Source organism: Sciurus vulgaris (genome assembly GCF_902686455.1).
Source record: "Sciurus vulgaris genome assembly, chromosome: 12".
NCBI lineage: Eukaryota > Metazoa > Chordata > Mammalia > Rodentia > Sciuridae > Sciurus > Sciurus vulgaris.
In genome coordinates, this window is record NC_136473.1 from 101,132,139 (window position 1) to 101,159,187 (window position 27,049).

Here is a 27,049-nt window from a genome sequence, read left to right on the forward strand (position 1 = left end):
ACCAAACAAAGAGACATTAACTTTATTACAAAGAATTTGAAAATTGTTACATTCACAAAATAAGATTATTTACACTTTCCTTTGACCTCTAGCAAATAAATAATTTTTAAAGGATTTTCTGATCAGTACTTATAGATACCACATTTGGTGATAGGAAGAAGAGATGACTATATTTCAGCCTAAACAAATCAGACTTCAAGATATGGAAGCAGCATTTATACTAGTGATCAAAATGTATAAACACATTCCAAGTCAATAATCCACAATCTTCTCTTTCTACACCATTTTTAATTTTGAAAACACCAAGTTGACTGAAATATAATACCAGAAAATGAGAGGGCCAGAATTTAAAATCTATCAGTCTATAGCAAATAGTAAGGTTTTATAAATATTTGTCAAATAAAAGAATGATTTTTAAGATTTCTGTTCATGAACTTGGTCTACTTGGTTTTTTTGCATTTACTAAGTAAGGAGAGACCTGAAAAGGAAAATATACTAGACAAGAACACTAGTGACTTTTGACTCTCTCTCAATCCCAAAGGCCAATTCAACATCAAGCACCACATAAACCAGCTTTGATTAATCTGTACAACTTGGGCAACATCTTCCAAACTTTTATTATGGCACATCCCTACCCAAACTTTTTTTTAATTTTATTATGCACCACCAGTATATGTTTATCTATTTATTACCTACACCCATCTACAACTGTGTATATTATAAAACAAAGAATTTTTAAGTTTTAAAAAGATGAAACAAGGATAATTTAATTTTTATCTTTCATTTATGAACAGTACAAAGATACTTTTTATCTTAGAAATTATCAAAGTATTTCAAAGGTTCAATTCGAAGTTCAGGTCCATGTTGAACTTAATTATAATGGATATAAACTGAAAACTAGACCTTACAAGGCAGGATATTCAAAATATATTGCACAGAGTGGAGTTAACTGTGGATGACAGTGGATGTAAGACCTTATTTCAAAGTTATCCTAATGTCTTGATAAGTCTGAAATTTCTCAGTAAATTTATCAGGTCTATTAAAATGCTATTGTTTGTATCTGTAATTTGGATGACCAAAAGCTAGTACTAAAAGTAGAACTGTCCTGTTATTTTCTTCTTGTTCACTTGTGCCTGTATTATTGGTATTATTGTTTTGGTTTCTTTACAGGACTTTTCAAGTTATGTCCACCTCATAAGGGTTAGTTTGGTTAAAAATTTGATAATATTTATACATTCATTTAACTATGCTCCCATTACTGGATTAATTGTTATCTGTCAAAGAAAACAAGTAAGGAAATCATGGGCAATCCTGTTTCCCTTAGAATTCTTGTGTATGGGTTCTTTAGCAAGAGTACTATATCAATTCATTCATTAAATATTAGTGAAATTTTTTTCCTTCCTTTCCACATGCCTAAAAATAAATAAAATTAACAGTTTTAATACTATCTTCTTTTACTCCATGGGGGCACTAGACACACTCCTTTGGGGTCTACAACTCAAATATACCTGAAATCACTCACTACCATGACTCCATCAGTCTCTCAAATACTTTCCAGAATGGGGCTAAATTTGAAGCCAGGACTAATTTTCCATGGTCACCTCAGGTGAAATAAGATTCTTAGGTTCTTATGATCTGGGCCTTTACCCAAAACTTGATCCAAAACCAACCTTCAGGGATGGATGGACAAGTATAATCTTACTAGCATACTCACCCTAGCATACGTAAAAATATAATAAAGAACAATTATAGTTTTACAACATTTATTCACTCATGTAAGAAACATTTATAAATGCCAGACATCTCACTAACATAATCATTTACAAGTGTTATCTTAAATATACTATACAGTACTTTCATTTGCAGAAGTGCCTTAGAGAAAATGTGGCTTGTGCCCCATCGGGTGGCCAAACTGGAAATTTCAAACAAGTTCCAGCAAGACAAGTTAACCCTAACTAATCAACATAATACCTTTGAGAAATTAAAGCCTGCAACACAACTGGCCTCATGGGAGAGTTCTATAAATGAAAATCATAATGTTATTTCAATGTTTCCTTACATTTAAAAATAAGAAACTGCAGTTTATGCAGAACCTCTCTTTTCCCAAATCCCGCAATTAAAAAAATGATCATCCTTTTTTAAGTTAAAAGAGTTTCATTGGGTTAGCTTTCTATTCAGAGATAAAAATCTCATCAAAAATTTTTGAAAGGGTACTTATTAATTTAAGAATATGATTTAAGGGCTAGGATTGTAGCTCAGTGATTGAGCACTTGCCTAGTATGTGAGAGGCACTGGGTTTGATACTCAGTATCACATAAAAATAAATAAATAAAATAAAGGCATTGTGTCTGTTTACAATTAAAAAAAATTTTTTTTTAAAAGATGATTTAAAAAACAGTCCTTTAGGTTCTCTCCTTTTCACGAAACAAACATGACTAAACTATAACAAAGCACAAAAATTTAAAGTTGGGTAGGTCCTTAGCTAATAAGTCTATGAGCTTGGAAACCATCAAGTTTAGTTCTCCAGCACTGCAGATGATGAGCCTTAAACAATCCAAAGTGAGGAACAATTTAATCAGGGTTACACAGCTAGTGTGACCTGACTCCCAGTGCTTATACATCCAGTGCCAAAGAGACTAGCTCTGTGTGTGTGTGTGTGTGTGTGTGCGCGCGCGCGCACGCGCGCGCTCAGAGGCGTGCACGTGGGGTGTGGGGGGATACACTAAACAAATGGCTGACCTGCTCTGGAACTTAAGTTTTCTTGCCTGGAAAAACAAGGAGGTAGATAATCTTTCAATTCCCTTTCAGTTCTAAAATTCTGCAATTTAAAGATCTCATCAATTAGTATCTTACAATACTACAGTACACACTGAAAAAAAAAAAAAAAAAAAAAATTCTGGATTCCTGAGAAACCAAAGCACAGGACCCTAGGGAAGAAAACAAGTCGGCCACTTAAGTCACCAAATATGTTTGCTTCTTTTGCTAATATTCTGTAAAATATTAATATGGTCATACTAGTCTACTTGGATGAAACTGGTTTAAGTTAATTTTGATTAATCTATTACAGAGCTCTAAAATACACAATCACTGATTCTAAATCAAAAGGTTATTATAAAGACATTCTATTTTATATGTTGAGATGTATACTCAAATAGATCACTGGGAAACAGTCTGCTCATTTATGATTTTCTTCATAAAAACTATTCACAAATGCATCAAATAGATTTTCTTAATATGATTTCTTCATGTTGTTCGATTCTTTTATGCTTTTATGCTTATTATTCTTCCTATTATGACTGAATCCATGAACTCCACATTTTTAAATTACAAACTTTAATAATTTTCAGGATATTGAAGGGCTACTATTGTTAATAATTTTAACAATCCATTAAAAGAGAGGTGGTGCACACCTATAATCCCAGCTACTCATGAGGCTGAAAGAGGAAGAGCACATGTTCAAGACTAGCCTAGCCATCTTAGTGAGATCCTGTCAAAATAAAATAAAATAAAACAGTCTGGGGATGTATATCAGGGGTAGAGCACTTGCCTAGCATGTATGAGGCTCTGGGTTTGACCCCCACAAACACACACACACACACACACACACAAAGTTAAGGAAAAAACTTATGAAAACTTATGTCTTCATTTTTTTTAAAGAGATGAGAAAAGGGTTCCGGAAAGGTAAAACGATTGTCCCAGGGTCTCAAGGCTAACAAATACAAGAATTAGCACTTATTATGCCACCATGTATCTACAATGTTATATATAAAATTATAGTTGTGAACAAAATCTTCAGTTTCTATCTAAAGCTCTGCTTAATTCAAGTAATATTTAAAATAGTAAGATGACATAAAAACCAAAGAAGCTGAATAGTTCACATTGGTTCACAGCACTAGAAAGCAGCCTAGGCTAGAAATCAAGGGTAATATGCCAAAATGTCATCACCAGTGCTTGAAAAACAAATCCAAGTGTCTGTTCTGCTAATAGTGTTTTAGGAGCATCATGTTCAAACAAGACAAAGTACATATTATTGCATTATGAGAAGGTCCTTCTCTCTAGCAAAGTCCTTTTTCACTAAACTTTTTAAGCTGCTCACATTCCTGGAACCTATAAATGTGCTCACTCATATTCCTTTATTCTTTTCAAAGGAATAGCATCAACTCTTCAGAAACAATATAATACAAAGATTCCAACCCTATCCAAATTTCTCTAATGATTCCAACTTAAAAAGAAAAATGCCCCTTATTTAATTTTGCCTATCAAACAATGAAGTTTTCCAGAACAGGAGTCACACAGTAGGAACTCTATAGAATCAAATTTCAGGTAATTATAATGGAAAGCAAATTATCTACAATATGTGAATTTTTCAAAAAAAATATAATTGGCCTCAGAAAGATAATGCAGTCACACATAAGCTCAAGAATTTTGTCCCTCTGTGTCCAACCCAGAGTAATCACTTAGAAATAGCACCCAAAGGAACTATGTGAATGAGGTTACTCCAGGTACAAAACTGACATTACAAATCAAGAGTAGTTGCATTTTCAGACTAAATCTTATGCTTCTCCTTTCAGCTCCAGATATTCAAATTAATTCTATGAAACAGTCAAGTGTTGGAATACTTAAAATGAATCACAGCATATCCAGCCACTGTTACTTCTGCCCAAATCAAGCATTCCACACTATGTAACAAGAATAAGATGTGCTTTAGCATGCTTATGTTCTATGCCTCTATGAAGAACTGGCAGTGGTGCTGAAAATTACTACTAGAAAAATGGAAAACCAATACCCTTCTTTCAATAAAATTCATCATCTGGACTCTAGCCAAGGTTTTAAAACTGACAACATTATTACAAACAATAAATCAACAACTCTACAGGCTGAAGTGTTAGCCCCTTCTCTTACAAAATACTACAAGAAAATTAAGTGACAAGAAGGCATTAATAATTCTAGGTCATTCTTTTCTGACAATTATTGAATACTGTATGTTACAAGTAAATTCAAAATCTTTAAGATTCTGTTTAAACTGCCTACATCTTGTTCCCCATCTTCTTCAATTATTACAATGGGTATACGAATAAATGAACTCACTGCTCTTGCCTAAACATCTTATTAGTAAATTTATATAAAAATTACATAGAAAACTAAAATAGTTTAATTCCTAAAATCAAGCTAGTATATATGTATTCATATTGATTTTATACTCTTTGTTCCTGCACATAACATAGATGTGAATTACTGGAGGTTACAGATAAGTCTTTCTCTATCCAGGAGCTGAACTGCTAGCTACTGAGAATAAGCTATTGCAAAGCTTAAAGCCCTTCAGGTATCTTACCTTCTAAATATATAAATGGTTTCATTATCTTTACTTTTTTCCTGTATTGACATAAGGTTCCTTATCACTAATGAATACCCTCCAGGAGCTGTTATCACAGAATCTGGGAGGAAAAAGGGAGCATAATTCCTGTAATACATAGGTAAGGTATAGTGTTTACAATATAGTGATGTTCTCCCTAGCTAACAAAAACTTAGCAGAAAACCTGAAATTTTAAATAATTTTCTTCCCTCCTTCTTCTTCCCTTTATTCCAAAACAACATAAGAGCCCAAACCAAAGATGTGTGATTACTCTGTACACTTCATGCAATCAGTAAAAAGCCACCGTCTTTTCAAACCAGAGTCGCTGTTACAATACGTTTGTAAACTATAACCACTGCATATGTGATATACATTTAAACCAAGTTTCAATCCTGTTACAAAGCCTTTGTCAAGAGTGGGCAAGTGGGGGAAAGCCGGAGCGCTGGGCGAAACGAAGGAAATCACTGGAGGGGCAAGCAGGATTCCTTGGTGAGAGGTGAGCAGAAACAAGACCTAACCTTGTCAAGGGGGCGCTCGCCCAGGGTGGGGACAAGAGGTTAGGGTGAGTGGGGAGGAGGAGATTAGCGCGGAACCGCGGCGACCCGGGGCTGCCCTCGCACCGCGACTCCCCCACCTGCGGCTCGCCCTCCCACCAGCCTGCCCCGGCCCCGGCCCGGGCTGTGCCCTTCCTCCCGCCGCCGCCTGCATATCCGTTACCCCGGCGGCAGCGGGCTGCGGGGGAGGGGAAGGACAGCGGGGCCGGCCGCGGCGGGGATGCCGCAGTGGCTCCCGGCGGCAGCGGGTCAAAGTCCGCCCGGGCGCGGGGAGGCAGCAGGCGCGGAAGGCAGCGGTGGAGGTCAGGACTGGCAAGACGGTGGCCCCTCGGAGTCCTCCCACACCCCGGTCGCGGCCGGTACCTCATACTGGATGTACTGCTTCCTCCACTCGGGAGTGATGTGCGCGGAGAGGTGCTCGGCGAACTTCATCCTGCCGTTTCCCCCTCACTCCCACCCGGGTCCAGCAGCTACAGGCGGCGGCGGCGGCGGCGGCAACAGCGACTCCGACTCCTCCCCACATGGGCCCCGGCGCGGCGCGGCACTGCGCTTCTCTCCTCCTCCGCCGCCGCCGAGGTCTCCTCAGAGCCGCCCTCCCGCCATCTTCCTCCTCCTCTCCATGGCCCCGCCCCGCCCCGCCCTCCAGACGTCATCGCCATGGTAACCGCCTACGCCGCTCCGACGAAGGGGCAAGGTAGGGGGCGGGGCTTGGGCGAGTTCCTTAATTCTCCGCCCTTTCTGGGCCGGACGTGCTGGAGGCACCTCCCCTGACCTCTTCCGTCTGGCTCTTGTTGGCCTACAGCTGCTCTCTGCCGCCTGCCTGTGAAGCATCAGTGTTGTTATTGTAATTAATATTAATACTGTAGCAACAATAATCCATAAAAGACGTTTATATTTGCAAAGAAAGAACTGTGCAAATGTTTTTCCATTTTAATACTTATTCCTCATCAAACCCTTAAGAATGGATCAGCATTAATCCAAATTGAGTAGTTAAAACAGGTAAAATATATTTAAAGAAACGGTATTTTGCATACTCAAAAAATGCTGAATTCAAAGACCGCACCAAAAAGTGCACGCTGCTTCTGAATTTCAGTGTAATTGTTTAGTCCCAGGGCTACCAAAAGGCCAGCAACACCTGGATCCAAACCAGTACTGGGGACACCACCAGACTTGTGACTGAGCTTCCTGGGTGGTTGGAAGTGAGGGTTGGGAGGAAAACTGATGCTGGGAGGAAAGAGAATTCCATAGAAATACAGTACCAAGCCTACCCCTAAGGAGACCAGAATTGGGCTGAACTGCCCTTGGGAAACATGGGGAAGAGATCATTCACACAGTTCAGCACGACTTGAATGTGAGAGTGATTGTCGGGAAGGACCTTATTTGAGACAGAAACCCAGATCCTGCTTTGGGTGGAGGAACCCTGGATAATATAATAGTTAACATTTATTGAGCACTGTTCCTGTAACCACTGCTTTAACCCCCTTACATGTACTTTGTCTTTTAATTCTCACAATTTTAAGGAGACCCAAAGTTTACTAGGGGATATTGTGCCTGGAACAATATCCTGAGATATCAATCTCTGCTGTTGGCTTCCCCCACCACCACCTCCATGAATCTTTCCCCTTTCCCCCTGCCCACTAATTTATGCCAGAAGGAGTTCTGTAATTTTTTCCTCAGGGGAAGGATGAGGCATGATGGAAAATCGGCATAGGTTATGAGTCTTTCTGGCTTTTATTGTACAAAAGCCTCAGCCTCTGGTGAAAGGGTAATCAAGGTCAAAAACAAGAAGAAAAAGATGAGGAGGAAGCAAGCAAAGACTCTCTCACCTAAGCCTGGTACTGCCCCCCACTATAAAAATTCCCCTCTACTGGAGGTGAAAACCCTGGGACACATTCAAAAGAGGGTTAAGCTACCAGGAAGGAGGCACACCACAGAAAGGAAATGACTGCCTGGTGTGTCTAGAAAGATGGAAACAGGGCCGGCTATAGGAGAGATGCCTGGGCCTTTAGTCAGGATGACCGGAAGTGGTGAACTCTTTACAGCACCTTTGCAGATCATGGCACACTTCTCCCAGCAGTATGGTACCTGCCTGACTTAAGTTCACACATGATCCATGGCTCAATCCAGGGAAAAAAGAAACCCTTGATACTAACTCTAAAGCCAGTTCTTAATTTTTCTCATGCCTGATCCAGAGTCCTGCTATCGGATAGACATGAAAATTATAATTTATCCATGAGTAGATTCCTACCAATATTTCAGATAGGTCTGGGGATATAGCTCAGTTGGTAGAGTGCTTGCCTGGGTTCAATCCCCAGCACCACACAAAAAAAAATTTTTTTCAGATATTTCACAACAAAACCATTAAATAACATGAATGGTTTTTATTGACTACCCACTCTCTACAGAGCATCATGCCTATGAAAGATTATCTGCATAGTTTTTACTTGAATCAGAAGGGCCTCTTGATTAGACTTCCACTTGTGAATAGGCAAATAATTATTCATTTAGCAAAACTTTATTAAGCGCTATGATATTACAGTTATTCTACTTTGGGAATGAAGGACAGTGCAAAAATATGTAAGACTCTGTCTTTTCCTTGGAGGAAATCACAATCTAGTCAATGATGGGCATATAGATCAACAGGTAGGCTACTGTGTGATACATCCTGTAATTGCTTCAGGAAACAAATGTCCAGGTGACCAGAAAGTAAAGGATTGTATCACAGGGAAGGCGATTTTGAAATCCAGACTTAGACCTAACAATCTGACAGGGAAAGGGATACCTCAAAGATCTCAAAGACAAAAGGTAAGATGTCAGGAATATTAAAAGAATGACAAGAAGCCCAGGCACAGTGGCACATGCCTGTAGTCCCAGCAACTTGGGAGCCTGAGGCAAGAGGATCACAAGTTCAAAGCCAACCTCAGTGAATTAGTGAGGCCCTAAGCAACTTAGCAAGACATTGTCTCAGAATAAAAAGAGCTGGAGATTCAGCTCAGTGGTTAAGTGCCCCCGGGTTCAATCCCTGGTAACAAAAAAAAAAAAAAAAAAAAAAGAATGACAAGAAGTTATCTGACTAGAACATCATTTAAGATAGGAAAATAGGAAAATGTCCCCTTCTCAATGAAACTTTTCCTGCTCTGTCCCTTTCCCCAGTCTGGCTCCTACATCACTCTACTGTACTTATTAATAATTTGTGTCAGATCATGCACTTCTTAAAGACAAACTGCTTATTTCTCTTGCTGGCTACAATTTAGTATACTGCCTGACACTAAGGCATTCAATAAGTATGAAGGAACAAGGGAAAGAAGGAAAAAAAGAAGAAAGGGGAGGGGCTGGGGTTGTGGTTCAGTGGTAGAGCGCCTGCCCAGTGTGCATGAGGCCCTCACCACCACATAAAAATAAAATAAAGGTATTGGTTCACCTACAACTAAAATATATGTTTTTATATGTATTAATAAATAAAAGGGCAAGACACATGGAGGGAAGTTGCAAGAAATGTGAATTAGAACAAATTTGGGGAGGAATTGATTGGCATAGGCATAGGATCTTTGAAGAAGTTTAAATGTAACATAGACTAATTCAGGTTTGGGAAAGCAGTATATATAGTGTAACTTTCTAGTTTTGAACACTGACTCTGGTAATAGACCTCATTGTAAATCTGGCATTTACAAGCTTGGTGACTTGGGCAAAGTACATTAGCTCTTAAAGTCCCAGTTTCCTCGTCTCTCAAATGGGGATTAGAACACTTCCCTCACAGATTATTTTGAGGATTAAGTGAAATTGTGCATTTAAAGCACTTAGCCCCTGGTTGAACATTTGATAACAGGTAGCCCATCAAAAACCTGTGTCAGGGGGCTGGGGAGATAGCTCAGTCGGTAGAGTGCTTGCCTTGCAAGCAGAAGGCCCTGGGTTCGATCCCCAGCACCAAAAAAAAAAAAAAAAAAAAAAAAAAAAAAAAAAAACTGTGTCGGGGCTGGGGTTGTAGCTCAATGGTAGAGCACTTGCCTAGCATGTGTGAGACACTGGGTTCAATCTTCAGCACCACATAAAAATGGATAAATAAAATAAAGGTATTGTATCCATCTACAACTTAAAAAATATTAAAAAAAAAAAAAAACTCTGTCAGCTGTGTGAAAAATAGATGAGAGTGGGGACAACCCAAGATCAACTTATTCATAAGTACTTACTACACAGGAAGTGCTGGTCTAATCATTTTGCAAATGCACACTTTGTTTAATCCTCACAAGAACCCTGAGGTAGCTACTATCATTATCTTTATTTTAGGGCTGAGTAAACTCAGAAAGAGAGGTTATGCATCTTGCACATGATCACCTACCTAGCAGCTGGTAGACCTGGGTTTGAACCCCACCAACCCAATTCCAGAGTCCTTGGTCTTAAATACTACATTATGTGATTGTTGCTGTCATGGTAATGAACAGAAGGAGATGTGACTTATGACCCTAATGACACTATAGATGCTGCTGCTATGCACTGAGATAAGGAACCCAAGTAGAGAGCAGATTTAGGCTTAGGACATTATCAGATGTGTTACATATTTATAAATCTATGGAACATGCAGTACTCCAGTTGGATACACAGATCTAGAGCTCTAGAAAGAGAGGTTAAGACTGAACACTAGGGAATCAATAACACTTAAGTCATAATTAAATCTGATAAGCCTGAGGAAAGAGAATCTAGAGTAAAATGGAAGAGACTAAGAGAAGAACCTAGTGTGGGCCAAATGGAGAAGATGGGTTGGGAAGGAGGCTGAGATGTGTACAGAACAACAAGACAATTTGGAGAGAGTTGTATCAATGAAGCCATAAAACAATGGAAGTTTCATAAAAGAGGCAGAGATCAATAAGACAAATGTCACAGAGAAGTCGAGTAGCATGACTTCTAAGCCACTGCGTTTAACAAGTTGAGAGTCATTAATAACCTCAGGGAAAAAATAGTTTTGACAGCATGAAAGATTAAAGTAGGCCAAGCAATGAACAGCATTTTGTCTTTGTAGATCCCAAATCGTATTTATGCTGTGTACATATTGTAGGATGGCCAGGAGTAAGAAGTTAATAGCATACACAGCAATTAATCTAGAAATTCATAAGTGCTGAGTTTGAACACTTTATATTTATCACACGTAATTCTAAGTTTTGAAGCAGTTATACTTACCACAAAGTAACTGCTTTAAAACTTAGAATTACGTGTGATAAATATAAAGTTAAACTGTTGCTTGAAAAAACAGAACTAGTGATCATGCTGCAAGGTGAGGAACTGACCTGCAGATAAATCAAATCTTAATGTACAAGTCCCACTGAAGCTGGATAAGCTATGGTGTCACCAGAGTAAAGATCATGTTCAAAGTACAGCCCACTCACAATTATGTTGAGCCCAGTCCAGCTTTAAAATATGATAGACTTATACACCCAATAGGTTTCAAGAGATGGAATTCAGATGATCTGTGACTTCCTTAAAATTACATATAAAGCTTTGTGTGTGCCTTGAATGCTTTTCTGGAAAGGCTCCATCCACATCAGTTCTCAAAACTTTCCACAATTTAAAAACACTCAGACAAAAGTACAGGAGTACTAACTCCCACTTCCTCCCTGGGGGCCTGGGGGAAGCAGGGTGGTGTGGGGAATAACAAAGGATTCACAAATGAAATTTCACACTACTATTCAATTCTGCAAGTTGTAAAAATACTTTTATTTCAATACAGTTTAAGTATACCTTGAATATTTTAAGAAATGAGGTTATTTTGCAAATTATGAAAGAGCACTTATGATCTAAGGATAGAGATTAGTGGTGGAGTGCCTGTTTAGATGCACAAGGCCCTGACTTCAATACCCATCATCAAAAAAAATTATAATATTCATTCATTCCATCAACAAATATTTATTGAGCAGCTCCTACTTACCAGGCACTCTTCAGGGCACTGTGGATAATGGAGCAGCATCTAAAATTTCGTGACTTCGTGGATTTTGCTGTCAAATGGGAGAATACAGACAATAAGTAAATTAACCATATGCAGCAGTTTAGATGAGGATACACATATGGAGAGGAAAAAGGGTGGGATAAAAGTTTTCTGTATGGTTTTATGTAGGGTAGTTGGGGAAGGCCTTGCTGAGAAGGTGATTTTTAATCAGAGATCTGAAGGAAGGGAGGGAGAGAACTATGTGAATATGGGCTGGAGATGGGAGTGGGAGGTGAGAATAGAATTCAAAGCAGGGGAATCAGCAAATGCTAAGGCCCTGAAACTAGAAAGTGCTGAGAGTGTTGAAAGAACAGCAAGAATGCCAATGTGGCTAGTGTTCCAAGGAGAAAGAGAAGGTCAGATAGGGAATTAGGAACCATATCGCTTAAGATCTTATAGGTCAAGATAAAGACTTGGGCTCAGAGTGAATTGAGGCCTTTGGAGATTTAAAAAAAAAAAAAAAAAAATTGTTTTGGATTTTTGGAAATTTGGTGTGTATATTGGGGGGAATTCTTTTTTTTCCTTTACAGGTGGTAATGACCACCTTTCTTTAATGCATATAGAAATTGCAGCCTATATTTATAACATAAAATTAACCATTTCAATCATTTTTATGTGTACCATTCAATTACATTGAACATTACACTCAACATTGCATTGAACATTATGTTCACAATGTTGTACAATTATTACCACTATCCATTTCCAGAAATTTTTTCATCATCCCAAACTAAAATCTTATACTCACTAAAAAATAACTCTTTATCCCCTGTTCTCCCACATCTCAGTCCCTGGCAATCTCTATTCTACTTTCTGTCTCTATGAATTTTCCCATTCTAGGTACTTCATATATGTGAATTTATACAATATTCATCCTTTTGTGTTTGTTGATTTAGCACAATCTTTTCAAGGTCTACCCATGTTGTAGCATGCATGAGCATTCCATTCCTCTCCAAGGTAGAGTGGTATGCTGTTGTATAGGGGTACACACTGTTCATCTATTCACTCGTTGATGAACATTTGAGTTGTTTCTACCTTTTGGTTATCTTGAATAATGCTGCTATGAACATTGGCATACAAGTATCTGCTTGAATCCCTGCTTTAAATTCTTTGGGGCATATATCTAGCAGTGGAGTGGTTGAATCATATGGTGTTTCTATGTTTAACTTTTTGAAGAAATGGAGAGTTTTTGAGTGATAGCATCAATCAGATAAGTCATATTTTTTTGCTTTGTGGAAAATAGTCTGCTTCAGAGGAGAAAAGGAAGAGGCAGAGTGTATTAGTCCCCTAGGACTGCCTTAACAAATTAGCACAAACTGACTGCTTAACACAGCAGAAATTTATCTCTCACAATTCTGGAGGCTAGAAGTCCAAAGTCAAGGAGTCAGCATGGTTGTGCTCTTTTTAAAGGCTCTGGTGCAAAATCTGTTTTGTACCTTTCTCTGAACTTTTATTGTCACTGGAAATCCTTGGTATTTCTTGGCTTGCTGCTGTATAACTCCATCTCTGCCTTCATTGTCACATGGTATTCTGCCTGTGCGTACCTCCGTGTCTCCTCATGGCTCTCCCTCCTGTCTCTGTTCTCTTATAAATACACCAGTCTTCTTGGGTTAGGACGCACTCTAATCCAGTATGAGCTCATCTTTATTACATTAGCAAAGACCCTATCTTTAAATAAGATCACATTCCCAGGTACTAGGGGTAGGATTTCAATGTTATCTTTTCGTGGGGATGCAAGTCAACCCACAACACAGAGACACTCTGTGGACACTACTGAAATGATCAAAGTGAGAGATGACAGTAATTTGGATCAGGAGATATACAGTGGAGGTGATGAGAAGCAGATGGAAACTGAATATATTTTGAAAGTCTAGCAAATATGATTTGCTGGTAGATTAGATGTAGGATGTGAGTAAAAGAGAAGCACCATGGTTCACTCCAAAGTCTTTTGCCAGGGTAGCTTGAAGAACAGGGCTGAGGAATGTAGCAGAAGGAGCATGTTCAGAGTGAATGGTAGAACTCAAGTGTTCAATTTGGGATGAATTGTGTTGGGGATGCCTGTCAGACAACTCGGAGTCTGGAGGTGAGCCGAGGAGCCCTGGATGGAGATATAAATTTATGAGTCAACAGGATAAAAATGGTATTGAGAGCTATGGGACCATGAGATCATTCAGGGAGGGAGTGTGGACAGAAAAGACAACAGTTCTGAAGAGGATCCCTGGGGCACTCTTGTGCTTAAAGGGTGGGAAGAGGAGGAGGAATCCACAAAGGGGACTGGGTCTGAGAAAGCCGAAACGGTGAGACTGGTCATTCCTTTAGGAATGTTTCCATAATGGGAAGCAGAGTAACAAGGTGGTAGCAGGATTAGATTGTAATAATAGAGGGTTTTTTTTTTTTCTTTCTTTAAGATGGGAGAAATAACAGCATGTATACATTCTGATAGGAATGATTCAGTGTGGAAAGAAAAAAATGATTATACAGGAATAAAAAGAGACATAAATTTTCTCTACATAAAATACCCATATGTTTGAATAGTAACCAGACTCAAGAAGGATGTTCAGAATAGTTGTCTCTGGGTTAGAGATTTCAAGTGACTTTTACTCCTCATACTTTTCTGAGCTGCTTTTAACTTTTGTAAAATGTATTTATCAAATCTACAGCAAGAATTCCATTTTAATAACCTCAGACCAGTGATGTTCAAAGAGCTTGACCCTGCAAGCTGCAGGAAGAAGCCAATGAATGGAGAGATTCAAAGATGAATGGTCAAGCAAGGGCTCAGAGAAGGCAGAAGAGTTCAGACAAAAGGGGAGATTGGTCCTTAAGAGGAGGTGAGAGCTGATATCATTTCAGGCTTTGAGGTAGGGTTGATAATAATAACTAGGGCAAATTGAGTTAGCTGTAGAGGTGCTCGGTACACCGGCAGGAAGCTAAGGGAGTTTACATACAGACACTCCCTTTTCTCTCAAAAGCAAACAAGTTGATCCATTTGCTTGGAAGCAGAGTTGGGCAGGAGGCTTGTGAGCAATCCTGAAGGCCTCTTGAGTTTGGAAACTTCATTCGTAGTAGAATCAACTGGACGGTTTCCTAGTCGTTCCAGCATTCCAGAACAAGGGTTGAGAGAAAGGACCGTGGGATGGATCCAAGTTAGGAATTTTGGAAATTGCTTCAGGATTAAGACATTGAAGTGGTAACAGAAATGTTAACAACAAAGATCTATTATATTATGTGTGCATTATTTAATCCTCATAGCAATGGATAAAAACAGAAATATATTAGGATAAATATCATAGCAAAGGACAAGGATTTTAAAAGGATATTATCTCCATTGTACAGATAAGAAAACTGAGGCTTAGAGGGTATAGATGACATTCCTTAGGTCTTCGCTATCTGCATTGGAGCTGTCTTTCCAGATACTGGGATCCCCTATCTCTTAGGTCTCAGTGGGAGACAAGACAAGACTCTAGCTCCTCCTAAGCTTAAAGTGAGCATATGTCCCTATTTCAACCCCTTGACAAGAAGCATGTGGCCCAGATTTGGCCAAACAGATGCTCCTGCTACAGATTTTTCCTTATGTTGAAATACCCAAAGATATGGCAATAAGAAGAACATATAATCAGAGGCTAAATCAGATTTAAGTGTCCAGCAATGAAAATAGCAATGTCTGAAGTTAACTGCCAAAGGTAGGGAACTACCCTGACTTATCTCTGGCATGACTTCAGCTCTGTTCTTGGCTATGAGCTTTCCTTGGCTTCTGCCTTTTTCTTAGATTTGTTTACCTGCCTTCACATTAATACTGTGGACTACCCAAAGCTATCCAATAAAATCTATTTCTGTTTAAGTAACCAGAGTCAAATTTTCCTGTTTGTAGCCAAGAGCCCTGGATGGGTCATAGGGATTAAGAAATTTGCCCATAACTGTTACCAAGGATATATCTAATAATCAGATACACAGAATGATTTTCTATAGATGTCAATCAGCCCCTTTCACCAACCACCTGGGGCATCTCCAAGGGACTCATAAATAAACTGGCTATAGTAGAAGAGATCTGGCTAAGTGTGATTTTCTAACCTGACAGCAACAGTGACCAATGCTGAGTCCCTAATTGAAATGGGGTGGGGGAGGTAGACCAGTCAAATACATAGTAGCAGGTTAATTACATTGATCTCTTTCCATCATAGGGTTGGGGGACAGAAGCAGTGATTTATCCTCACTGGAATAGATACTTGTTCCAGATGTGAATTTGCCTTTTCTGCCAGCTATGTTTGCATCAATAATGTCTGTGAATGCCCTTAATCTCCATTCAATATTGCTTCTGCCAAATAAAGAGAAAGAAAAGATGAATTTCACTGGTGAGCCATGTGTCCCATCACCTCCAAGTACATGCTCTTACAAAATGATGGGATACCTGTTGAATACTCGGCTATGGTACCAGCAAGGAAACATCACCCTGGTGTTGGGGGCACTGTGCTATAGAAAGCGATAATGCTCTAACCATCAGCCGATATATGGTGCTGCTACTCCCAGTCTGATGGGAGGGTCTGGAAACCAAGAAGTAGAATGTAGTATCACCTTATTATTACAGATAAGAACCCAATCACCAAGTTTTGGTGTCAGTTTCTCATCAGTCTTGGCTCTCTCGTAGTTTAGAAGGCTTAATAACCCAAGAAAGATGGCTCCCTCCTGGGAATGCAACAATGGTTCCATCAAAGTGGAAGTTGAGTCAGTCACTTGGCCAGTAGCATTTATTCACAACACGAAGTCAACAAGAAAGGGTTTCCCTGTGTGGGAGTGATTGATCCTGATTTTCAAGGGGAAGCAGATGGAAATGAAATGGATGCATTGGAGTGGGTCTAAAAACCAAGGGGAATCTCCAGAATACCCCCTCACGCTGCTCTGAAAAAATAAAATGCTTGAATGTATACCAGCCCAATAGCAAGATTACCAAGAGTTCAAACCCCTTAGGATGAAAGTTCAAGTTGTCAGGTAAAGAACATTACCAGCTGCAGTGCTGACCGAGTGTGAAAAAGAGGAACATGAGAAGGGAGTAGAAGAAAGTTATAATCTCAACTATGGACTTGGGAGCAGGTGCAGAAATAAGAGCTGACTGAGGGACCCCAGTTTTCTTCCTTGCTTTGTTATGCATATCATAATGAATTTCCTTTGTTTACTCTTTTCTCTTTCTCTAGTGTTTTATATGTCCATGTTGGAGGTTCTAAGTTAGACCTCAGGTGACAAAATGTGAAGATGGTATTGTGAGTACAAGAGGAATAATATCCCCTTGGAGTCAAGAGTCCCTCTTAGGGCCTTCCTGATTTCTCATCTGGCAGCCCACCCAGCAGGCCCGTCCATGAATTCGAAAGCACCTAATTCCCCGTATTCAGCCCTTTCTGCTTGAAATTGCTAGAGTGGTTTTCTGTTATCTGCAGTAAGCCCTGACCAAAAAAGAAAAACAAACAAAACAACCCTGCAAAAAATGAAAAGGTAGAAGACAGGGTTGTTTTCTTTTGGAATCAAACTGATTAGGGAATAGTGGTTTAGATTATTTGTTTGGGTTACTTAAAAGAACTTTGGCTTTTTATTCAGGCTATAAAAATTGCTCCAGGCCATTATGTAGCTCACGTTGACATGGCTTTGTCTTTCATTAGTCTCACAGATGTCTTGATCAAAGAAGAAGAATCACTACTTTCTGCAAAACCTTTAAAGTTGGAGAGAAAAAAAAAATCTTTCCCAAATTGCAGCTGGCTCCTCAGGGACAGGAACCAAGCCTACTGTGTTCTCTCTTAACAGCACTTAACTAACACAGTAGATGCTGCATAGTAACATAAACAGTTTCTTTAAAACACGTTTTCCCCCCCTCTTTCTCTCTCTCTCTTTCTCTCAGAGTGATCAGCATGACAGTTTGTGGTCCATATAGATCCATTCTTGTTATGGAGGCAAATTGTCAGAATCTGGATCCTCCTCTAACACTTCGGATGGCCAGAAACATAAGCTAGAGTGAGAGACCTGTAATCAAGGGGAGAGACAGACTCTAGAAAGCAAAAAGTCTGAAGCATGCAAGGAGTGGGGGTCTTGGGTCAATGGTATCAAATTTGAGATGGGAACTCAAAGCCCTACTAGGTTACATAACACTCTTGGTATTCAGTTGCAAATACACCCAATTTAAAAAAAAAAAAAAAAAACAGTATTAAAAAAACTTGGAATGGGGGTGTAGCTCAGTGACAGGATGCCTGCTTAGCATGCATGAGGCCCTTGGTCCAATCTGTAGCACTGCAAAGAAAAGAAGAAAGAAAGGAAAGAAAGAGAGAAAGAAAGAAAGGAAGGAAGGAAGGAAGGGACAGACTAAGAGAGACATTCCCAGTCTCAGAGAAGCTTGACTTCAACTTTTGTGTTTTTTTCCTTCAATTCTCAAAGTAATACACCCTAATTATAGAGAATTTAGAATGCACAGGAAAGTGCAAAGAAGCATTTTAAAAAAAAGTCCCCATCTCAGTCCCAGAGGGAACTGTTGTCAATATTGGGGCATATTACTTCTGTCTTTTTAAATTAAAATAGAGTTGTTTTGTTTTTTGCCATGCTGGGAATTGGACCCAGGATCTTACCGAATGCTAGGTAAGCACTTTACCACCAAGCTACCCACTCAGCACAATTAACAATGCTCTGAAGCTAGGAAAAGTGAGAGGTTAGGAGCAGAAATATATCACCTTTTTTGTAAGTCTTTAGTGTCCCTCATATCAGGGTGCATGTCTCTGAGGCAGGATCTCCTTCACAAGACTCCTCCACATGCTACCAAAAGCCTCTGACTTGGATCTTAAAGCAGAGAGTCATTGTCTTAACTGTAGGGAAAGGAGTTCCTCTTCTTTGCATGACAGATTGATAATAGGAAAAACCAGGTAGGGAAGCCCAGCGTGTCCTTCCCACCAGTTTATGGTGCATTCCATCTCACATCTTTCCAGCTGTGTTGTGAGAACCAGGATCTAGGCAGGAGGGAAGGAGAGGGCCTGAGAAGAATCAGATCTGGGGAGTTAGAGAGAAGGGAGCGCCTGTGCAAAGGAGTCAGCCCTGTGACTGGCAGGATCAGGAGATGTGGGTACACCTTGGCCAGTACGTTTAGATGATAACTCCTACAGACTCTTACTAGTGAATGTCAAGGAAGAAGCAAAGAATGGGGAGGAGACACCAAGCAGGAGACTGCCTACTTAATTAAAAAACACATTCATGAATTCAGTAAAGTAGTGGGATATAAGATCAATGCACATAAATCTAATGCATTTTTATACATAAGTGATGAGTCTTTGGAAAGAATAATTAGGACAACTACCCCATTCACAACAGCTTCGAAAAAAATAAAATACTTGGGAATCAATCTCACAAAAGAGGTGAGAGACCTCTACAATGAGAACTACAGAACACTAAAGAAAGAAATTAAAGAAAACCTTAGAAGATGGAAAGATCTCCCATGTTCTTGGATAGGCAGAATTAATATTGTCAAAATGGCAATACTACCTAAAGTGCTATACAGACTCAATGCAATTCCAATTAAAATCCCAATGATGTACCTTACAGAAATAGAGCAAGCAATTATGAAATTTATCTGGAAGAATAAGAAACCCAGAATAGCTAAAGCAATCCTTAGCAGAAAGAGTGAAGCAGGGGGTATTGCAATACCAGATCTTCAACTCTACTACAAAGCAATAGTAACAAAAATGGCATGGTATTGGTACCAAAATAGACAGGTAGATCAATGGTACAGAATAGAGGACACGGACACAAACCCAAATAAATACAATTTTCTCATACTAGACAAAGGGGCCAAAAATATGCAATGGAGAAAAGATAGCCTCTTCAACAAATGGGGCTGGGACAATTGGAAATCCATATGCAACAGAATGAAACTAAACCCATATCTCTCACCATGCACAAAACTAAACTCAAAATGGATTAAGGACCTCGGAATCAGACCAGAGACCCTGCAGATTATAGAAGAAAAAGTAGGTCCAGATCTTCAACATGTCGGCTTAGGACCAGACTTCCTCAACAGGACTCCCATAGCACTAGAAATAAAAGCAAGAATCAACAACTGGGATAGATTCAAACTAAAAACCTTTCTCTCAGCAAAGGAAACTATCAGCAATGTGAAGAAAGAGTCTACAGAGTGGGAGAAAATCTTTGCCAATCATATTTCAGACAGAGCACTAAACTCCAGAATCTATAAAGAACTCAAAAATCTCTACACCAAGAATGCAAATAATCCAATCAACAAATGGGCTAAGGAAATGAATAGACACTTCACAGAAGATCTACAAGCAATCAACAAACATATGGAAAAATGTTCAACATCTCTAGTAATAAGAGAAATGCAAATCAAAATCACCCTAAGATTCCATCTCACCCCCAATTAGAATGACGATTATCAAGAATACAAGCAACAACAGGTGTTGGCGAGGATGTGGGGAGAAAGGTACACTCATACATTGCTGGTGGGGCTGCAAATTAGTGCAGCCACTCTGGAAAGCAGTGTGGAGATTCCTTAGAAAACTTGGAATGGAACCACCATTTGACCCAGCTATCCCACTCCTTGGCCTATACCCAAAGGGCTTAAAATCAGCATACTACAGAGATACAGCCACATCAATGTTCGTAGCTGCTCAATTCACAATAGCCAGATTGTGGAACCAACCTAGATGTAGTTCAATTGATGAGTGGATAAAGAAACTGTGGTATATATATATACAATGGAATATTACTCAGCCATAAAGAATGATAAAATTATGGCATTTGCAGGCAAATGGATGAAATTGGAGAATATCATGCTAAGTGAGATAAGCCAATCTCAAAAAACCAAAGGACGAATGATATCGCTAATAAGTGGATGATGACACATAATGGGGGGCGGCAAGGGTTAGTGTTAGGGTTAGAGTTAGGGTTAGGGAGGGGGGCAAGAATGGAGGAAGGAAGGACTGTATAGAGGGAAAAGAGGGGTGGGAGGGGTGGGGGGAAGGGAAAAAATAACAGAATGAATCAAACAACATTCCCCTATGTAAATTTATGATTACACAAATGGTATGCCTTGACTCCATGTACAAACAGAGAAACAACATGTATCCCATTTGTTTACAATAAAAAAAAAAACACATTCATTATTTCCTACTTCCCTTTTCTGTATATCTATTCCTAAAAGATGTATTCGAAGGACAGTCACAAAGAAAAAGTTTATTTGTTCACTTCCTGAAATTCTGAAATGGACCACAAAGCTCCAGTCAAAGCAAATACCGAGGGCTGGGGATATAGCTCAGTTGGTAAAGTGCTTGCCTTGCAAGCACACAGGCCCTGGGTTCAATCCCCAGCACCGCAAAAAAAAAAAAAAAGAAAAGAAAAAAAAAAAAAAGCATATACTGACATGAAAACCAATTTTTCTATCTGTATGTATGTTGAATTGGAGGTTTGGGTCTTGCTCAGTGGAATAACCTTGAGAAGCATTGGAACAGATTCTCAGTGATGACTTTAGTGCTAAGCAAGTAATGCGTTTCTGGATTCTTGGGCTTAACACCTAAGTAATTTATTAATGCTTTCTTTTCATACTCCTCAAGAGACTGGTTGACTTTACCTCCAAAATGTCTCTTGAATCTGTTTTCTTCTCCCAGACTCGGTAGCACATCAGCCGCTGGCCTCTCACTTCAACCATGCTAACAGCCTCCTAGGGTCTCCCCCATCTGGCCCTACTCCATTGTCCACATGACAAAATGATCTTTTAAAACATAAATCTGATTGTGCTTTTTTCTGCTTAAAATCCTTCGATGCTTCCCATGGCACAGGTGACAGATAGAATCCAGAACCCTTGCCGTGGCCATTCCGGATCTGGTTCTTGCTCTCCCTCTCCTTCATCTTTTCTCAATTTCCTCCTTGTTGGCTGTGCTCCAGTATAGCTAGTCTTTTTTTCAGTTCCTTTAAGGCATCAAGCTGTTTTCTACTTCATGGCCTATACATGTGCTGTTCTTCTGCTGAAGATGTTACTCTTCTCCCTTGCTTCCCACTCATCCTTCAAACCAGAGATTAAATACCACTGACGGTCCACACCCAATCTAACTGAAGTTCTCCCTATCACACATAGCGCCCATACAGTTCTTTTAAAGTTTACAGTTCTTCTTAAAGTTCGTGACTGTATATTTCTTAGATTGTTAAGGATTGGGTCATCTACCAGACAATGAATTCTAAGAAGGTACAGATGTTTGCTCCTGCTCTGTCCCCTAGTGTCTAGTATGAAACTGATGCACAGTTAATGCTCAGTGTTTCTTGAATGGAGGGTTTAGATAATCTAGGTTTGAAGAGATTAAAATTACTAATTAACAAAAAAAGTAATTTCCTGTGTCAGTTTTCTGCTACTACAGGATACATAAGAAATAATAAATATTTGTTGGTAGATTGATTAACTAACTGCAGGTTGAGATTCTGGGTGGGAAGAAAGGTATCACACCTAGAGGCAAGTAGGATCAAAGTTACTCAGGTATAATTAGAGTCAACCCTTTTCTTATTGTGGTGAAAGTGAAAACTGTCATGGTTAGGGTCAGGCACAAACATTTATGATTACTTTAATGATAGGGGCATTCATAAGAAAAAGAAATCGAGACACGCTGTAGCTGACTATTACTGGGCGTGGTTGTCATCCACAGTGAGAGGCTTTGACTGGCCAGAAGGACCTGTGGGCTGAAGTCAAACATCTCAATGGACTTCGCGGACTTGGAATGAGAAGGAAACTCAAAACTAAATGTGAGGAGCATGGAAAGATCCCTTTCTAAAAGACCGAAGATGCTGTTTTATATCTTCAGCAGCAGCCCTATGAAACAGCACGATTTATGATTTTTAATCATAACTGTAATTTTTCTAAGAAATTAATTCACATGTATGTCTTAGGAAGCCAGAGTCTTGGATAGAGAAGCTAAGCAACACTTACCCTAGGATTCCTCTTGACACTTGTGGGCTTGTTTGGTTATAGAAGAAGTTTGTTTTGGGTTTTTTTTTCGGTGGTGAGTAACGGGAGATTGAACTCAGGGGCACTCAACCACTGAGCCACATCCCCAGACCTATTTTGCATCTTATTTAGAGATAGGGTCTCACTGAGTCGCTTAGCGCCTCGGTTTTGCTGACTTTGACTCTCTATCCTCCTGCCTCAGCCTCTCGAGCCGCTGGGATTACAGGCGTGCACTACTGTGCCCAGTTGCAGAACTTTTATTTGTACCAAAAGGGCACCATTACGACTACTGGACTGGGGAGAGATGTGAAGCTCACGAATTTGTTTCAAGGGCTCTGGTTCAAGGGCAGTGTCAGCAGGAGGGCTGATTCAGCCTCAAACAGCACCTGCCATTCTGGTAGTCCTCTAGTCTAGCTGAGTTTAGCAGGCAGGACCTGTAGAAGTGTGGACAGTAACAAGTTGTTTCACAGAGCATTTCTTTGCATGGGGAAAGAACAGGGGTGGGGCGGGGGTCAGGTCACAATGTGGGAAGTACGAGAATCCAAAATGGACCAGAGAGGGCCCAGGACAGGACACCAGTTGGCAGTGTCTTGTCTCTCCGGTGCTTCTTTGCAGTAGCATATCGACTGTGGCAGCAGTATGGGAGACATCACTATAACAAACCAAAACAGGAGAGGAGCAGTGCTTGTGGAAATGGAGTACTACATCCTGACTACCTGGACGCAGCAGAGCTGACTGGAAGACACTGGTTACTGGCTAAACTGTGTGCCCTAGAAAAAGAAATGTTGGAGGCCTAACTCCAGAACCTCTGAATGTGACCTTAATTAGAAACAGGGTCATTGCAGATGTGCTCAAGTGAAGATGAGGCCATCAGGGTTGTCCCAAGTCCAGTATTACTGGTGTCCTTATAAGAACAGGGAAATGTCATGTGAAGACAGAGATACCCGGAAAACACATGAGATCACAGAGGCAGAGACTGGATTGTTGCAGCCATAAGCCAGGGAATGCCAGCCACCACTAGAAGACAGGAAGAGGCAAAGAAGCAGCCTCCTCTGCAGGGTCCAGAGGGAGCCCCTCAAGTACCACCACCAAACCTATCGCCCCATGGGTCCACAGCTGTCCTGGATTCCTGTCGTCTGGACAGCAGAGGCACCCTGGCTCCTTTCTAGTCCAGATGTTCTTTCTTTATTCTTCCCTCTTCTTCATTCACACTTTCAACCCATAAGCAAAATTTACTAATTCTACCTCTAAAATATCTCACCAATTCACACACTTTGGTCTATCTCCATGGCCACCAGTGTGGCCCATACAAATCTGATCATGTTACTGTCCTGCTTAATGTTTTCCAATGATTTCCTACTGCTTGGTGGATCAAGAAAATCATTCACATGTTTACAAGACCCTTAGCCTGGGCCCCCCATGCTCCAAGCTCTGTTAGCTTTTTCCCACCTTAGCTGTTACCCTGCTCTGTATTTCCTACATGCTGCCCCTGGGTGTGAGAGCAACTCAAAATACCTTCACTCTCCCATTAAAAGAACTGACATCTACACAATGCTTACTATGCACTGGGCACGTAGCAACACCCTTCCAAAGACCATAGTGAGATCCACACTGCTGCTCTCTCCATTGAAAGATAAGGACACCGAGGAACGGAAGTTAAGTGACTTGCCCACAGTTACAAGGAAAGTAGTGGCAAGGCGGAATTTGAACCAAGAACACTGGCTGTGCGGGGCATGCCACTATGCTGTCCTCTGACAGACTCTCTCCCCCCAGATTGTTCCCTGAGCCCCCGCATTCATCACACCTGCTTCATATCTCAGGGCAAACATCCCTCCTCAGGGTCAGACCTCTTGCTCGGTGCCCCATGTCCTCCCGTTCGTCCCTCATTATTATTCAACACCTATTTTCTCTTCTTGACTGTAAGACCAGGGGACATGTCTGCTTTGCTAACAGACACACCCTCACTTTTAACCATATGCCTAACATAGTAGTTGCTCATTAAATCTTTCTTTGATCGAATAAAAGAATGGATAATTACTAATCACCATGAAGAACTATGTATTTGGGACACAGAACACAATATCTGGCATGTAGCACGGACATATTAAATATTTGATTGTGGGTTCGAAAAATGGCAGGGAGTCCAGTATGACTAGTATCGAAGGTTTGGAGAGGTTCTGCAAATGATTCAGGTTTGTATAGCAAGCTAAGAAAAGGAGAGTGCAGTCTGATCAGGGGGTTATCAGCAGTATGTAATCTTGCAAAGGTAAATATTAGCATTTCAAAATCCCTCCTTCCCAGCCCAAGATGGCTTTGACTTTTTCTTCAACCATACTATTCAACTGTGTTGTAGCAGATTTCAGCAAAATGTAATTGGTATACACAGGGGACCTTGGCATAATCAGAACCATGCACTAATGACCCAGGCCAAAACAAAGATCTACTGTGGTGTACTCTGACACAAACAGCTACCTCCTCCCCACCTTGAAAAAGGTCTAGCTATCTAAAAATCTAATCTCTGTGAGCATAATTGAAGATTTTCTATTCCTATCCCCTTTGGAAAAAGTAAATAATTTATTATCCTCAAAAGGCTTCCTGGACACTGGGTTAATCCCTTTAAAAGGATACATCTGGCCGCCCTAACTTCATTATAATTCTAGACTCAAACGCTACCAGGTACATTTTTTTTTTTCTTCCCCAAACGGAGTGGTGCCAGGGAGTCTAGAGACAGCAGTCAGCAAGCCAGGTTCAAATCATTGTTTCTTTGAGGCTGTGTTTTGGCAGCCGCAGCAACAGCAGGCTCAGCCTCCAAGGAGCATAAACTTCTTGTCACCCTTGAGTGACCCTCTATGGGAAAACCGGAAAGAGAAGAGGATGACTTCAAGGGAAAACAGCTGACCCACCTCCTGCACAAATATGCACCTCGCTGGCCTGCCATGAGAGTCCTCGGAGAAGCAATCTGGTAAAACCCAGGAATTGCCAACATGTGGAGCCGCTGCACCCTGCGCGTGCCAGGACCACAAAAGATCGCACGCTCTGCCAGAAACCACCAGCATCACAAAGCTGCTTTATTCCAGACCGTTTTGTAAAATCACATTCCCACCAACTAAGGGTAGTGATTGTACAGGGCTCTTGTCATTAGGATCAGCATCTTTGGTTCTATTTTCACACCACAGGAGACATCTACCCGTTTACAACATTCTGATTTCTGGCTAGCTCTTAATTATATTGGCCGCCAAAGAACCAGTTAATGAAGGGCTATTTCGTGGCCCTGGGCAGAAACCTCAGACTCAGCAACCAAGGCACTGAAAGCCCTGACCTCAAGGCGATCTCCACACCACTCTCCTGCCTGATGCATATTTCAAAGGTTTCCAGGTTTTAAAGCATGGATTACTTTTTCAAATGAAAAATTGAACAAGAAATCGCATTTAGTGGCGTGTTATTGTAGTTCCAATGTTTTTGAAAAGGCTTCTCGGTTTAATAAAGGCAGAATTTCAAATGAACATAGAAATAATTATTCACTGTTTTTTTCCCCACCATTTTCTGTTTATTCAAACCCTAATTTAAAATATAGTGTATGTGGATCCTCACCCAAGGAGGATTATGACATGCATATATCAATCTACTGAAAAATTGATAAAATAGCTAATAGCCTTAGGGGCATTCAATATCCAGTCACCCCCTAAATTGTTTGTTTGTACCTAACTAGGCTCTTTTATGGTACAGCTATTTTAAACTTCATTCAGAAGGCAGTCTTAGTCTTTCAAATATTTCAAACTTTTCGTTTATGAAAAAAAATAATTATAACAGAAAGTAAAAGAAATCAGTGTTATCTTCACCCTAGAAGCAGTTAGTCATCATCTGCCAGGTGGGTGGCATTTTACTAGATGCCATTCATCAAAACGCTTTCATTTACATTTGTGATGTACCAGGTACCTCTCCAGGTGAAAAGATCAGAAGCGTGCATCTGTGCCTTCAGAGAACTCAAATCTAAGAGGAGAAATCAACAATTATAACAAAGTGGCAAATAGTATAGACGCACAATACACGTTAGTTGTGCTAGACACAAATGTGTGAACGAAGGAATAAATGAAAGGATGATTAACAGGGACATTTACAGTGCGTAAAAAAATAAAAATGGAAGACAGGCAACAAGTTTGCAGCAAAAAAATGGGGCATGGAACATTTTTAAATGGAGAGTT

General features: G+C 40.2%; 1 protein-coding gene and 1 long non-coding RNA gene across 2 annotated transcripts in view; one reads left to right on the forward strand and one right to left on the reverse strand.

Annotated features, from left to right (window-relative positions):
* Positions 1-6,511, reverse strand: part of XPR1 (xenotropic and polytropic retrovirus receptor 1) — a 197,047-nt gene extending 190,536 nt beyond the window's left edge. The window contains exon 1 of the mRNA XM_079105928.1: positions 6,271-6,511. Within this exon, the coding sequence (XP_078962054.1) occupies positions 6,271-6,339 (69 nt within the window). The 5' untranslated portion in view covers positions 6,340-6,511. The remainder of the gene's footprint in view (positions 1-6,270) is intronic.
* The window catches only part of LOC306641091, a 50,902-nt gene continuing 30,338 nt past the window's right edge, over positions 6,486-27,049 (forward strand). The window contains exon 1 of the long non-coding RNA XR_013758020.1: positions 6,486-6,601. This is a non-coding gene — a long non-coding RNA (uncharacterized lncRNA). The remainder of the gene's footprint in view (positions 6,602-27,049) is intronic.